The sequence below is a fragment of the Dermochelys coriacea genome, chromosome 6, assembly GCF_009764565.3.
Source record: "Dermochelys coriacea isolate rDerCor1 chromosome 6, rDerCor1.pri.v4, whole genome shotgun sequence".
Classification (NCBI taxonomy): domain Eukaryota; kingdom Metazoa; phylum Chordata; order Testudines; family Dermochelyidae; genus Dermochelys; species Dermochelys coriacea.
Genome location: NC_050073.1, coordinates 107,646,168 through 107,660,749, shown reverse-complemented (window position 1 = coordinate 107,660,749; position 14,582 = coordinate 107,646,168). Strand labels below are relative to the sequence as shown.

Sequence of the window (14,582 nt, the reverse complement as noted above, 5' to 3'; positions counted from 1 at the left end):
AAATATAGAAGTCAAACTGTGCTTATGATAAAAGATGCCTCATCTGCCTTCTGAATAGGGTTCAGGAGTATGAGAAAACGTTCCCGAGTCAACCTCAGGAACCTCTCTCCTGAGTGAGTGGAGGAAAAAACAAGTCTGATTCCTCTTGAGTTTTGATGGATTTAAGTTTTAGGAGCCTTGATTACAAACCAGAATCACATAACAGATAACAGCTTCCTATATAAATAAAACAAAAAACCAACTAACCAAAAACAAAACACCTGCCCAAAATTTCTTAGTATTTTTTATCTATTTCAAGTATTGCAGAACTCTGCTGCACCTGAAGTCCCCTCATTTGGGGAATGGTTAGAGAGGAAAAAAGAATCTCTCCTCTGAAATTGTCCTGGATCTTCATATAGCTTCATTTAGCTTCCCCAGAGGAAGACTACCCATGTGACTCACATGAGCTGTTTGAATTCATGTTAATGGCTTTCAGCAACTGCTCCCTAGTGGCCCCTCACCCTAAACGGTTAATTGCCCAAGCTCTATTATAAGCAACTAAGTATAACCATGCTTTGGAGCATTCCAAAAAAGGAGGCAATTCCTGCTTTTATGGGAATGTGCATGAAGGTAAGGAAACTTACTGATTAAATTAGATGTCATCTCAAAACCATGTTGTCCATGCTGCTCCAATATAAGATTCCATATACACACAGGGTAAGATATTTTTGACTAAAATCACTCAGGAAAGACAGGTGGAGGAGTGGACAATCCGCCTCCTCCAGAGATGATCAGGGGAACAAAGACCCAAGAACATAAGTAAGGATATAAACAACATCAGGGATTCTATACTGATTCCTGAGAATAAGCCCAGTAAGAATTGTTTTTGTCATCATTTTCCCTCACAGGCTCTGTGGCTGAAGAAAGCAGCCCTGTGTGCTTTGGAAATAATTGGATTAGGTGAAAAGCAGCCTCCCTGCATTTTTTTTTTTTTAATTTGGCTAAAGGAAACTGTCCCATCACTGTTTTAATTTTCCTCTGGCTGATACTGGAATGTTTTTAATTCCTTTCAGGGACCAGATTTAAAAGGGGCCTCAGCACCCACAGCCTGGTGGTTCCATTACATGTGTATTAATAATGCTTGTAAGCCTCCAAGCAATTATTTCTTGATATTTTTAAGTTGGGATCCCTGCAAGAAAACATCACAACGATGGAATGGTGGACTCTACTGAAAGATGAATAAGGAGTACATACTTGCCACCAATGGTCATCATCTCCTTGCGGTTTCTTTGAAACCACACCAGTTCTGAACCATAGATTTCCATGTATGTCCAAAGCCCATAAAGTCTGTTGGTCTCCAAGAGTTATACACACTGGTTCCAAAGCTTGCATTTCACTGCAAATGCAAAAGACATTTTAAAATACATAACACATTAAAATCTTCCTTAAAACCTTCAAAATGAATATGAAACTAGAGTGGAAAAGAAGTTCTTCATATGATACTACCAACGTGTAAATTAAAACACATGTCTTTGGACACATCTCCAAGTTATCCAGTAACTTAAATTTTATTATATTTTGTTTCTCTCTATTGTGACTAGAACATTAAGAGCACAGACAGCATAATCTTGAACTGGTTATGACTATACAATAAAGAACAGAAGCTGACCTTGATTACAAAAGCTTCCTATATGAAACAATCACACGTCTAAGCTCAGAGAAAACTGATCACTATAAACAGTATTTTTAAAATTCAAAAGTAAAAGTTGGCAATCCTATTCTGATAGTCGCTTCCAATCTGCCTTCGAAAATAGCTCAGAAATCTCAATTTGCATTGATTTGAAGGTCCTAAAAGTCAAGTCTGAGAACAGCAGGATACCTGGTTTATAAGTCAGTCTTGTATATTTACATCGAAGAAAGTTGAATGTCTTCTATATAATAATTGGATGCAAATTGTAGATTTGAACATTAGTTCCCCCCGCCCCCGCAAATCTTTAAGAAAAATCAATTACAAAAGTCATCTTAAAAGGCTAATGTTAAAGTAATTACTTTTTGGGAAAGAAATGGCATTGATTTATGCAAGAATGGACACATTTCCCTACATTTTACAATACAATACAGGATGCAACTACTCTCTGGATCAGAAAGGCATAACAAACAGGTCTGTTGCTGATAAAGCTAAAAAGCAGGAATTCTGGTGAAAATAGATACAGAAGTAAAATATACTACTACCCAGTGTATCTGAGGTGAATTTGCGGGCGAGATATCCAGTGCAACTTCTAGTCTTGTAAGTGACTGACTGACAACGTCAACTGTAAACATATACATGTATTCTTTAAAAATAAACTATTAAATATTTGTAGAGCCAATTTAAATAATGGGAGTACCATTATTGCACAAATGAACGAACTAAACAGTATTTAGTATAAAAAAAGGCCTATTTCATTAATTCCGTTTTCCCTCCCATACATGCTTCTGTTAACATCCCCCATTCACCACCAATAAATGTCTTCCAAGTAGTGTCCTTTTTTGCCCACTAACTGATTAAAGTGTGACGTAACAAGATGTACTGATAAGAGTAACATAAGGATTACAATTTGGATGCAAAATGCTTTATAAAGCAAGAGATGAGTGGTTCAATTACCATAAGATGAAATACCCAGGAATGAAAGCAACCTTTTCTGTCATTCTGATTAAACACTTCCCAATTACCTGACACTATCACACTTCCATTGTTCTCCTTCAGGACAGAAGCTGCTCACTCCCTCTCGATAGAGAAGCACCCGCTGCTCAGTCAGTGCCCACACGACATTGTTTCTGGATGTAACCTGAGATAGTGGATACATGCAATCAACCTTTACTGCTCTGGCACATGGACGATCCACACTCAGGCCTGGAAAGAAAACAAAGAAGAGAAGGAGTAATTAAGTTGCGTTGTCAAAATCAGATAAGTTAGAGTACAAAGGGAAAAATTCAACAAGCATGTTAACATTTTCTTGTATATTCACTTTATTGTACTCTCCATTGACCATTAAGATGTAGTGTAGAAATGTGCAGTTTATACTTTGTTAACAAACAAAATGTTGTATATCAAGCTAGAATATTTAACTCAAACATTTTCAGTTTAGTAACTTTGTGGAGAGCCCTCCATTCTCATTCTGCAATTTCCTCTCCTTCCCTCCTCCAAGTGGCAGTATCAGGAATCTCCATTTATAAGATGGTCATCAATAAACAGACTAGAAGTGACTTGAAATGATTCAACAGGTGAAAGATCTTGTAATATCAAAAGACATTAGACAATTATTGTACACATTTAGACATCCATTCTTCCAGATTGCATACCTTCCTGTCCAGAACTATACACAAATTTGATTTTCATGTCCGTGAGGGAAAAGCTCAAGAGAGAACTAGCTTTTTCTCAAGTTCTCATGCTTCTGAAACAAGAGGTAGCTGATTGACTATCAGTCTAGGAGATACCAAAAAGGAAGTTATAGTAGTCAGCTTCTAACTTTGGGGCACAAGTTCCTGGTGCAACTGTTAGATAGGATCTTTCTCACCCTACCATTACTGTCTTTCTTCCTGGTTGCATTGTGTTAAAAGAGACATAATGAAGGATTTACTTTGGCATCTAAGTCTATCTATGAAATCCATAAATGGTAGAATGCAAGCTGTTGTCGTTAAAGCACCATCCAGCAGGAGAGGAAAATACTCATTAAAAATTCCACATAGCTCTCAGTGTATGGAACCAAACTCATTCGCTACCATCACTATCACTGCTGAATAGTAATGCATGGTCCTGGGCAAGTTGCTTGATTTTGCCAACTAGTTAACCCCATTAACAATTTAATTTAAAAGGAGGATATCCTTGAAAATATGTTGGATATTTAAGTTTCCACAAATAGAGCAATTACAAAGAATTTATATATATTTAATTTTTTATTACACATACAGATTAGATATATGTGAGAAAATTGAACAAAGAATATGACCAATTTTAAGTGCAAGACAAGGCAGAATTGTGATAGCCATTTGGAAATCTTGTCATTCCGCCCGCTACTCCAGGCTTCCATGACTCTGCCCTCTTCTGGTTCCCCTCCTAACTCTCAAACAACTTCTTCAGAGTGTCTTTTCAGGGCCCTCGTCCCCGCTCCAACTTTCTGTGCTTGTTCCACAGGACTCTGTCCTTGTTCTCCCTCTTCTCCCCTGTCTATGCAGAGATGGGTTGTAATCTCATGTGTAAATACAAATTCAGCCACCACCTCTATTCCAAGCCTGTCTTCTTATGTACAAATGAAAATACAGGCCTTTCTGACCTCTCCTGTGGATTTCTAGCCATCAGCTCAAGCTCAACATGGCTAAAATAGAGCTCTTAGTCGCCTCCCTATTGCAAAACGCCCCCTCTCAATCTCTGTGGACAACACCACCATCCTTCTAGTCACTCAAGCCCATAACCTGCACGTCACCTTCATCTTGAACCTCCCTCTAAGTCCTCAAATTCATGCAGTGTCTAAATCTTGCTGTTCTTTCTGTATAGGGCCCTTCCTTTCCATCCACACAACTAGAACTCTTGTCCAGGGTCTCATCATCACATCTTGATTACTGCAATATCCTAATCTCCGGGCTTGACAATGCAGTCTTACCCCACTCATATCCATTCAGAATGCTGCTGCAAAGATCATTTTCCTAGGCCATCATTTTGACCATTTCACCCTTCTCTTTGTTTGATTTGATAGAGAAAGGGGAACCGGTAGAGGGATGCAAACACCTTGTCTTTAATTTCAAAGACCTGGACAGCCTATCCACATCCTCCCTATTATCTCTCATTTATTACTGAGAGGTCATCTCCCACCTCCGATCAGCCCATCATGCCAAACGCCATCACCCACTTATTAAATTTTCAAACATCTGCATACTTTCTTCTTTGCTCTCTCACACGATTGGGAGAAGCTCCCTGCAAAACGTCTGTAAAACCACCTCACTACTTACATTCACAACCGTGCTTAAAACCCGCCTTTACTTTGATGCCTACTAAAAGCCTGGCAATGGTTAGGGTGCTAGACCCCAGCCTATCATGCTGACCAACACGGTGTCACATTGTTGCTTTGTGGTCCTTTCTGTTTGTATCCATCTATTATCTTACCTTATATTCAGATTATAAAATACTGAGGGCAGGGACTGGTTTCTTTGTTCTGTATTTGTACAGCACCTAGCACAATGGAGTGCTGGCCCACGATTTGGGCTAGTTGCTATGGTAATACAAACAATCTTTCCCTGGCTTGTATTATAACATCTCATAATTGAGTCCCAAGATAAATGATTTTTCTGCCATGAATAAGTAACAGTTTTATTCTGGATTCGGAGCATGATTTAAACCAAATCATGATGATTTGACAGATTTACACACTTCTGATTTTCATTTACAAAAACTGTAAGGCAACAGTTTAAATACCTGTTTGCAGATACAGATCTCCATTAGTTCTGATAATCCAGGCAGTGTCATCACTTAAAGCTACAAATACTGTCTGAGGTAAAGCCTCATACCAATGGCGCTTTCCTTTTATGGTCACTTTTCCACAGGCAAACGCTTTGTTAGTTTTCTGTTCTATCTTCCAGAGAAGAGCTCCTGTATACAAATGAATGGTGGGTGATACCAAATATTGATTGTAACTTTATAGACAGCTGGTCTACTGTACAAAATGATTAACAGAAAAGATTAATGCCAGCCAGGTTAACAGAAAAATGCAAGATTTAGCATATCTTTATTAATCTTACATAACATTACATTTTTAAAATGTTTTAAAGGGAGACAGTTACCAGCTTTACAGAGAGTTGCTGAACCATATATATATTGCCACAGACTAGATCTTACTGAAAAATGTTTTTAACTCATTCATTCTCTAGTCATGGTTATTTTCAAAATATCAAACACACATTATCTAGTGCCAAATGAAACAAATATTAAAAGGCCAAATTTACAGATGGCCCAATGCTAGCTTCTAAAACACACCTGCTACTTCTACAGATGTACACACACACACAATAACTAATCCTGTGACTAATCACAGTTGTCAGGTTAAAAAAAAAAATCATATATGCAGCACAAGGCAAATTTCTGTAACATATATATTCTCCATTAGCTCATTAGCAGTAGTAAGGTTAAAGTTTATAATCTCTGTAGGTCAGCCACTGGTGAGTGACAGTCAAATACTTGAACAGGTGTGACATTCCACAGCGCAGATGTCAGTGCTACAAGCAGACAGAATTTACAGATGCAATTTCAGGGGCTAGTTTTCAAAATCTGCTTTGTAAATTTTGCTTTGTAAACAGTCCTATCATAAAAAGGTAACAGAGTAGTGTAATTGAATTCAAAATCTAAGTATGTCATGCTCATGAGTTCAAACGGCAATCAGTGCAACATACGGATACATTAATAGCCTTTGCACAGAACAGAAAAGTACAATTCCCAAAATTGCATTATTTGATTCTGTTTTCTACTCTTTGGTCTGTTTACATATTCTTATAAATGCTATCATATACCCAACAGGGTTCAGTCACTGACCAATGTGACAATTTAACAAGAAACTGTGTACCACCTCTTCCTATCCTTTAGACAGGGAAGTAAGGTTATCAGCCGCTTTAAGTGGCAAGAGACAGGAAGAGAAATCATGCTACAATAGACTAGAATGAGAAAATGGTTGAGAAACCTGCTTACAATCATACCAAACACTGGAGCAATCTGGAAAGGTGAACAGGGTACAAGTCCACATCCAAAACCTGTTTACCCCGCCCCCGTCTTTCATTGCCAGCCAACCAAAAATAAATTTTTTAAAAGTCAGTCAAAATGTAACAATGTGTATGCCGGGGGAGGGTTGGAGACGGGATGGAGAGAGAAGTTCACTTTGTATCAAAGCTACATTTTAATTAGAAAGTCTTCTTTAGGAGTAGGTATTTTTCTAATAAAACATGATGTTTTCTTCAGAAAATAACCTCATGTTATATAGTTAAATTGTGAAATAATCTTAAATAAAAAGATTCAATAATGCATCAACAATATATTTAAAACTGCTCAACAAACAAATTCATATTCTGCTATTTTGAGAACAGCCATTTATGCTAGAAAACAGTACTTTAATATTCCAGGAATGCTGTCACATGAACCAAGATAGTCTTTTAAAAGCTGTTAAAAGGCTGTTTGTCTAAGTGAATTAGGGAACTTGGTCCAGGTGTGTTTTATAGAACAAGTCATATTACAGACAGCAGAGCAATCCTCACTGACTACTATAAACACGGATACACAAAATACTGAGATGAGAGGGAATACACGCCACATGTAGTTATACAAAAAAGAGCTTAATTTGCACAAATTTATACATTTTAATTTTAAAGGTTAACAAAAAAGTGAAATGTAGTTTAACCAACCTGAAGGAGAGACTGCCACCTGCTGGACAGCATCTTCAAACTTTTGCCACCACAGACCTGCACTAGGTAAAGAACTACAGAAGAGACTACCTTTGTAGTCCAGGCACCAAATATACTTTTCTGAGACAACCAGGCTGAGTATCCCATAGCCAGGGCCAGAATATCCCATCCAGCTTTCTGCAAACTAAAAACCGGAGAGTCAGAACAATGTCAGGTATCTTCAATTATACAAGAAACAGTCATACATACAGCATACAAACATAAAACAGCTTAAGTATTTTTTAAGAATCAGAATGTAAACATTAAATTACATCAAAAGAATAAATGCCTTTGATAAAATAATCTTATCCCCAGCCAGTTGATCAAGTACATAGTGCTACATGTTGCCACCTGTATTTAGGAATAACTCATGACAGCTGGGATCATGAGTCTCACCAAAAAATAAATTAAACAAAACCCCACACTATCATCTTCTTCCCTAGGGCAGTCCAAAATCTATCAATATCACCTTGTTAATTGATAGAAGCAAATAAATTACTTATGTAAATTCCAAAATGGAATATGCAAAAGCTTTCCAATCCTCACTAATGTTTTAATGATCATTTAATACAGGGAAAAATGGCCCTTTTGGAATACACACTTGTGAGTGAGGAGAGAGGATAAATTGCCTGCTTTGACACCCTTGGGTCCCTCTGCTATACAAAATAAATAAATAAAATTCAAAGCTTGTTAATGGATTATTATGGATTTTACAGCCTATATTACCAAGCTTGAGACCTGTATAATAACTAGCTCCACAACTTGTACATTAATTAAAATACTGAGGTTCATTTCAAAACATTGCAGAAGATGTGGTTTACCCCTCCAGATTCTGAAATTCACAGCCTTCTTTCACTATTTATAGTGTGTGTCACTTAAGGAAAATGAAAACAGCTACATTTTTATTTAGCTTGCAGAGTATTATTTGGGACATCAAGTCAAAAATTATCCTTCATCTGAAAGTATTTTACCTGTTGTTGATACAAGTTACACCAAAAGGTTACTGTAGCTGAAGGAGACAAGACTTATAATTTTTTTCAGTTTGCTTACATTGTATATTTAATAGCACTTTGAGCCTCACCCTGCTACAAATCAAGTCAGGGTTAAAACTCCCATTCGCAGTTCAGGATCAGGGCCTTTGTAGTAAGTTCACTCTTTCCACTGTACAGTCCATTAGTTAAATTTGTTATTTCTGTGGCTCTCTTCCACACAGCAACAGTGAAAGGGGGGGGGGGAACAAAGGAAGGAAAAAACTCAACATTTTAAATAATATGAAAACCCAGTTGTAAGGTGTAACTGACAAGGTCTCTTTCAACATCAATGTGCTCACTGCTGTACAAAACATGAAAAAGGACACACTAGTCCCTGCCCTGTCAGCTTACAATTTAAATAGGCAAAGATTAAATAGAAATGCACTAAGACCCCAAACCTGTGAGATGCTCAGCATCTTCCATTCCCACTGAAATCAATGAGAGATGAAAGTATCAAACATCTTGCGGGATTCGGCCCTGAGAAATTCAAATGATCATGCTACCTTAGAGCACTTTTTGGTATTGTACTGCATTCCGTTGGGTTAACAGCAGCATTTTTACTGACTTAGGACAAACAACTCCTTTTGAACAGGTGCTAAGCAAGGAATGCCTGTTAACACACTGAAAACATAGCCCCTCCGTATATTGTTTTGAAGTCTGCAATAATAATTTGCATTGTGTATTGGATATGCTTAGTCTCCTTATTTGAATTTTACTTGCTGGATCAATGAGAAGAAAACACTTCCATAAAGAACTGAAGAAAAACGTTTATGGTTGCTTCTTCTAGAATACCAACACCTTAACTATTTTAACTATAAATAAAGCACATACCTGATCTGATTTTAAGAGCATTATTTCATCTAGGCTTGTTCTGGTCATATCCTGGGAAGTAAAACTTCCCCCAATTTCTGTCACACTAGTCTCTGAATACGAATATGGTAGTCCATGCCCATAAATATCCTCTTCATCACTGGATGCAGATTTCTCAGTCCTGGTATCGTGTGTGTTGGTTACCCATTCAGCAGCAGCAGCACTACACTTAGCTTTGATTGCATCCTCCAAGTCCCACCCTGAAACTGCAGTCTCTTGTGAACACACATCTTGCCTAGAGATGTCAGGCTTGGGATCTGTAGGGTTTTCTGAGGTAGTATTTATTAAACAATGTGGATGCTGCTCTCCCCTGTGATCATCATCAATTCTCTCCTGTGTCAGTGATTTTTCAGCACCACATGTATTAAAACCTAAAGACACTTTGTCTGTGATCTTAGTTTCTTCAAAAGCATTTTCAGTATCCTTCAGACTTATTCTAGCTAAAGTTTCATCTACTTTACATAGCACAGGAAAATTCTGTTGTTCCTCTTGGGGTAACAATTTATAATGGCATTCAGTATTTTCAGAAAGCAGGCTTGGATTACATTCTGTATCATCGCTACCCCCTACGCCTTCAGTGAGGATTAAGAGAGGGTTGGATATCAGAGTAGCTGTAACATCTGGTGTATTCATTCCACTGTCACTGTTAGGAAGTTTTAGTAATTCAATTGTACCTCCATTTTCTTCTGAATCTGTTGCTGTACTAATGCATGGAGACTGAAGCACACTGAATGATTCCGAGCCATTATCCTCCTGCAAGACAGCATGCAACTCCACACTAAACTCACTTTCCTGATCTGGAGAACCTGTGCTCAAGTGATCTATATTATAGCTCATTAGGCTAGAAGTCATGGACAATGAATCTGCATTTAGAGAACGTACACTATCACCAGAAAACTGACGCTCATAATTTGGTGTACTTTCCAAAGAGCTGTGGTTTTTCCTGGTCACATTTTCTGATCTCAGAGAAAAAAGAAAAAAAAAAAAAGATAAATATTCTTATTAACAAAATTTATCCAAGTTCAATGAAAATAAAAGAATGCAAATATTTCTACTGTTAATGAGCAAACAGGAAACTTATATTTTTAGAAGCTGGAGTTAGTCCAAATTTTGACACACTAAGAATTATACCACTTCTCTGTTGGGTGGCACAAACTGACACAGTGAGAACGCAGGAGTATTGTACTCACATATAAACAGCTTGATTAAGGTTTTATTTGAATGGTCAATGTAATCTTAATAGGCAAGAATTCAAAATTGTAATACCAGTTCATTACTAAGAATAAGAATTGACATTATAAATCTAATCCATGGTACATAAAGAAATGCTTTTTATCTGGCAAAGCAGTGTTGCTTATGGGTGCTAACAGTAAGAATATAAATACAGTCAAATATTTTAAGTGTAACAAAGAAGAGATTAAATAATAAAACAGAATTGAAGCTATTAGCATCAACCCTTTTTTATACTCAAGATTGTTTTTCCGCTTTGCATAATGTTACAAATAAATGTAGAAACAAATTTAAAATTAGAATAGAAATGATAAAAAGCAAGTAGGTCTGCAGTGAGAAAAATGACACCCTCTTGTAAAGATACAAGTTTATTACTTTATTAATGGGCAAGTGAAAGGGCAAGACTACAGATCAATTACCTTTAGGTGACAAGTAATGGATTACTGAAAGACATATCAAACATAATGCTGGTCTTTAAAAAAACAAACAAAAAAAACTTGTTTTTAGTGAAACAGATACCAAAGTTGACAATAATTCTAAGAAGTGGCAGAGTTAGAGTGTGTTTTTTTACCTTGTCTCTTCTTTTTCTTCTTTTTCACTTTGATGGGCTTTACAATGAGTTCCTGGTCAAAGTCTTCACAGCTGATTATGCTGAACCGTTGTGAAGAAGGTTGACTCTCTCTATGCACTTCAGACAATAGTTGGTCTCCACTTGTCAGGAGACTAGAGCCACTGTCCACTGAATTTACTGAACTGCTCCTGCTTCTTGATTCACTAGCTACCGAACATCCTCTTTTTCTTGTTTCACAGCTTAAATCCCCCACTCTGTTAAGACTTTTCTCTGATACCAGTGTTATTTCCAGATCATCTTTCACTGAAGAATAAGTGTCATTTTTATCACCAATAATTTTGGGGGAAGGAACCATTTTTATTTTTTGGTGCGTTTCCGCTGAAGGGCCAGGCAATACAGATATAACCACAGATAGTGGACTCTGCAATTTGGGACTCAAATCTGGTAACGGACTCAGCAATTTTGAATTTGCATCTGAAACTGAGATAACAAAAAGAACAACAAACACTAAGTTGTTAAGTAATTAGAAGTATAGCTCTCGGAGAGCATCCTAAGAAAAGTAAGGTTTTAATCCCCAGAAGGTATTCTGTCTAAACCAACAACATTTCACATCAATACTGTGAAGTATATACCTGATCTATATTGAAATGATGTTATTTTAGCAATAGCTCAATTCATGCTCCAAAGTCTCCACAAAGCTTCCATTAATGTTATCCGGAGTAATGCCTGTATATTGAAAGAGACATAGTCCTTCGGTTTCAGGGCCCGACCGTGTGGCGTGCTGAGAGACTCCTACACCCTCATCTCCCATTGTCTCCACTGAGGCATTTAGCATCTTTCAAGATCATGCCCCTAAATTTAATCCCCCAGTTAAACCATTGTGATCAAAATCCAAGAAAACATGTTCCAAGAGGACTTCTTTCCCAATAGCACACAGAATTAGAGGTTGCATATTTGTCTGGATCTCTAGTCTTGCATCCAAGAGCATTTTAAGAATTTTCATAATTTTTTTTTACATTACTGCTGTATCCAGAACATTTAAAAAAAAAATCATGAGATGCCTGTGGGTGAAGCGCTGTTTAAATAAAGCTATTCTTGCACATTATGCATTAAGATAAATGAAAGAGAATAAGTCTCTAGAATTTGTAGAGACACTTGTATATCTTTTTAGTAACATTTTGCTGGTACTGGAGCAAAGACTCAAAACCACACGCACAAATGGTATTAAGTAGCCCAAATGATATAACTGCAAGTAAATGTCTGAGAGATGTCTATTTCTCATGCTAAAGTGATAGCTGCACTGCATGAGAACATATCTGAATCTTTGTTTCCATCTGTGGACACATTTGATATTTTAAAATTGTTCAAGTGCATATTTCCTTCCATTTTATTTTTATCCATTATTTTTCATACTGCCTTCTTCCACTACAGAAAGAGTGCCAATAAGATGAACAAGCTCATTTCAACTCTGTAAGACCTTAGTCTGACACAATTTCATCCAGTGCTTATGATCGCTTCCCATACTTATGGCCACTTTTATGAGCACAAAGAGTACAACTGTCATTATCCAACACACCTACAAGAAATTAGATAAGACTGTCAGTGAAACATTAGGGATGATGCACAGCTAGAATGTGCTCCACTCCAGCAATCACAACCTCATATGTAGTTTCTTGGGGACTGCTGCCAAATAGAGTAGGTTAAAGCAGTTCCTAAGTCATGGCCAATGCAGAGCCACCCTCAGAAGCAAAGAGCTATAACCTTTTCCCTAATGGTTACCTTTTTCAGCTACAAAAAGCAGTTGAAAATCTAGGCCTTTTATAATCTTAAGAAACAGAGAGACAATTCTACAGAAGTTGCTGGAGGAAGTTTCTTTAAAAGAACAGTACAAGAACACTTTCCATGCACCACTTTCTTTAAAAAGGTACAAATTAAAGTTGACAAATCTATACAAACCTATTGATACAAGTCCTTCAGGTCTACTTGAAATTCTTATTATGTCTCTATCTCCCTTTAAGAGAAAAATCTCATTGTTGGTACACGACACAGACACAATATCACCAGATCCTTCCAAGCCACCTATCATAGCCTGTTTAAAATAAAAACAAAACAACCATGTAAAGAGCTTTAATTAAAAAATGACTACTTATACTTAGGGCCCTATCAAATTCATGGTCCATTATGGTCAATTTCACAGCCATAGGATTTGAGTATTGGTAAATTTTGTGTTTTCAGATGTTTAAATCTGAAATTTCATGGTGCTGTAAGCATGGGGGTTCCGACCCAAAAGGGAATGGGGGGGAGGTCACAAATTTGTTATAGGGGGGTCATGGGATTGCTACCCTCATTTCTGTGCTGCCTTCAGAGCTGGACTCTGAAGGCAGCAACTGTAGAGCTTCCTGCAGCCACAGGCGGTTCTCAGAGATGGAAGTGGGTCTTGTCTCTCCCAAGCCAGCCGGGGCGCTCCCAACAGCATGGGGGGAGATAAGACTTGCTCTTCCTCTGCATGGCTGTTCTTAAGTACCTCTCCCAGCTGCAGAGAACTCCGCACCATCCCCCCATTGCTCTGCAGCCACAAGGGGAGGGGACACTGTACAGGGTGCACCCCCTCTCCCAGATGCAATTAGCAGCGTATTTCAATAAAATAAAGAAAAAACATGTGAACTTGACAGAATTTATTGATTGACACTTTACAGAAGCAAACACTCAGGGCTGAACTCCCTGATTGGTAGATATGTGCATCAGACAGTTTTGTAGGATAAAAAGAAAAGGAGTACTTGTGGCACCTTAGAGACTAACAAATTTATTAGTCTCTAAGGTGCCACAAGTACTCCTTTTCTTTTTGCGAATACAGACTAACACGGCTGCTACTCTGAAACTTTTGTAGGATAGTGATCTCAACTGATAGCCTCAAACTTGAGAGCCACAGCCTTAAGTTAAACAAGTGAAAAAAAAAAAGTTCTGGTTTCAAATGTCATTAATCGAATGTCAGCATGGAGCATCCAACAACTGTGTCTTTCTTCATTCTGTCTCTGTGCTGAACACACCTGTCCATGTTTAGACACTGCTCTCTCTCCATCCACGGAGTTTGTTGGAATTGCAAGACTAGCTCAGCGCTGTCTGGCAAGATGGGGGAATTCTGCCTCCAACTGAGTTCCAAAACTGTAGCACAGACAAACTACAGTCTTTTTTCTTAATATTTTTGTAAGCAGGCATCTCCAGTCTACAATTCTTACCAAAACCAGGAATTGCATTAAGCGAGGTTAAACACCATCAATAGATGCATTTGTGCAGGGTCAAAGATATGCACTGCTTTTAGGAACCCTGCTGCAGGTTGTTGAAAACTTCTGAGCCATTTTTACTACATTGGATGACTCTTCCCCATAGCAGTATTGTCTGAGCTTCTTTGCCATGCAAGAAAACACTTGCTGAGCACTGGCATT

At 37.7% G+C, this 14,582-nt stretch overlaps 1 protein-coding gene across 5 annotated transcripts in view; it reads right to left on the bottom strand.

Annotated features, from left to right (window-relative positions):
• Window positions 1–14,582, bottom strand: part of TECPR2 (tectonin beta-propeller repeat containing 2) — a 63,884-nt gene that overhangs the window by 28,720 nt on the left and 20,582 nt on the right. For all 5 annotated transcript variants that reach the window (XM_038404344.2, XM_038404347.2, XM_038404346.2 and 2 more), the window contains 7 exons: window positions 13,096–13,228; window positions 11,140–11,619; window positions 9,300–10,294; window positions 7,399–7,582; window positions 5,429–5,602; window positions 2,692–2,872; window positions 1,234–1,375 (listed from right to left, as the gene is read on the bottom strand). In XM_038404344.2, coding sequence (XP_038260272.1) covers window positions 1,234–1,375; window positions 2,692–2,872; window positions 5,429–5,602; window positions 7,399–7,582; window positions 9,300–10,294; window positions 11,140–11,619; window positions 13,096–13,228 — 2,289 coding nt within the window. The remainder of the gene's footprint in view (window positions 1–1,233; window positions 1,376–2,691; window positions 2,873–5,428; window positions 5,603–7,398; window positions 7,583–9,299; window positions 10,295–11,139; window positions 11,620–13,095; window positions 13,229–14,582) is intronic.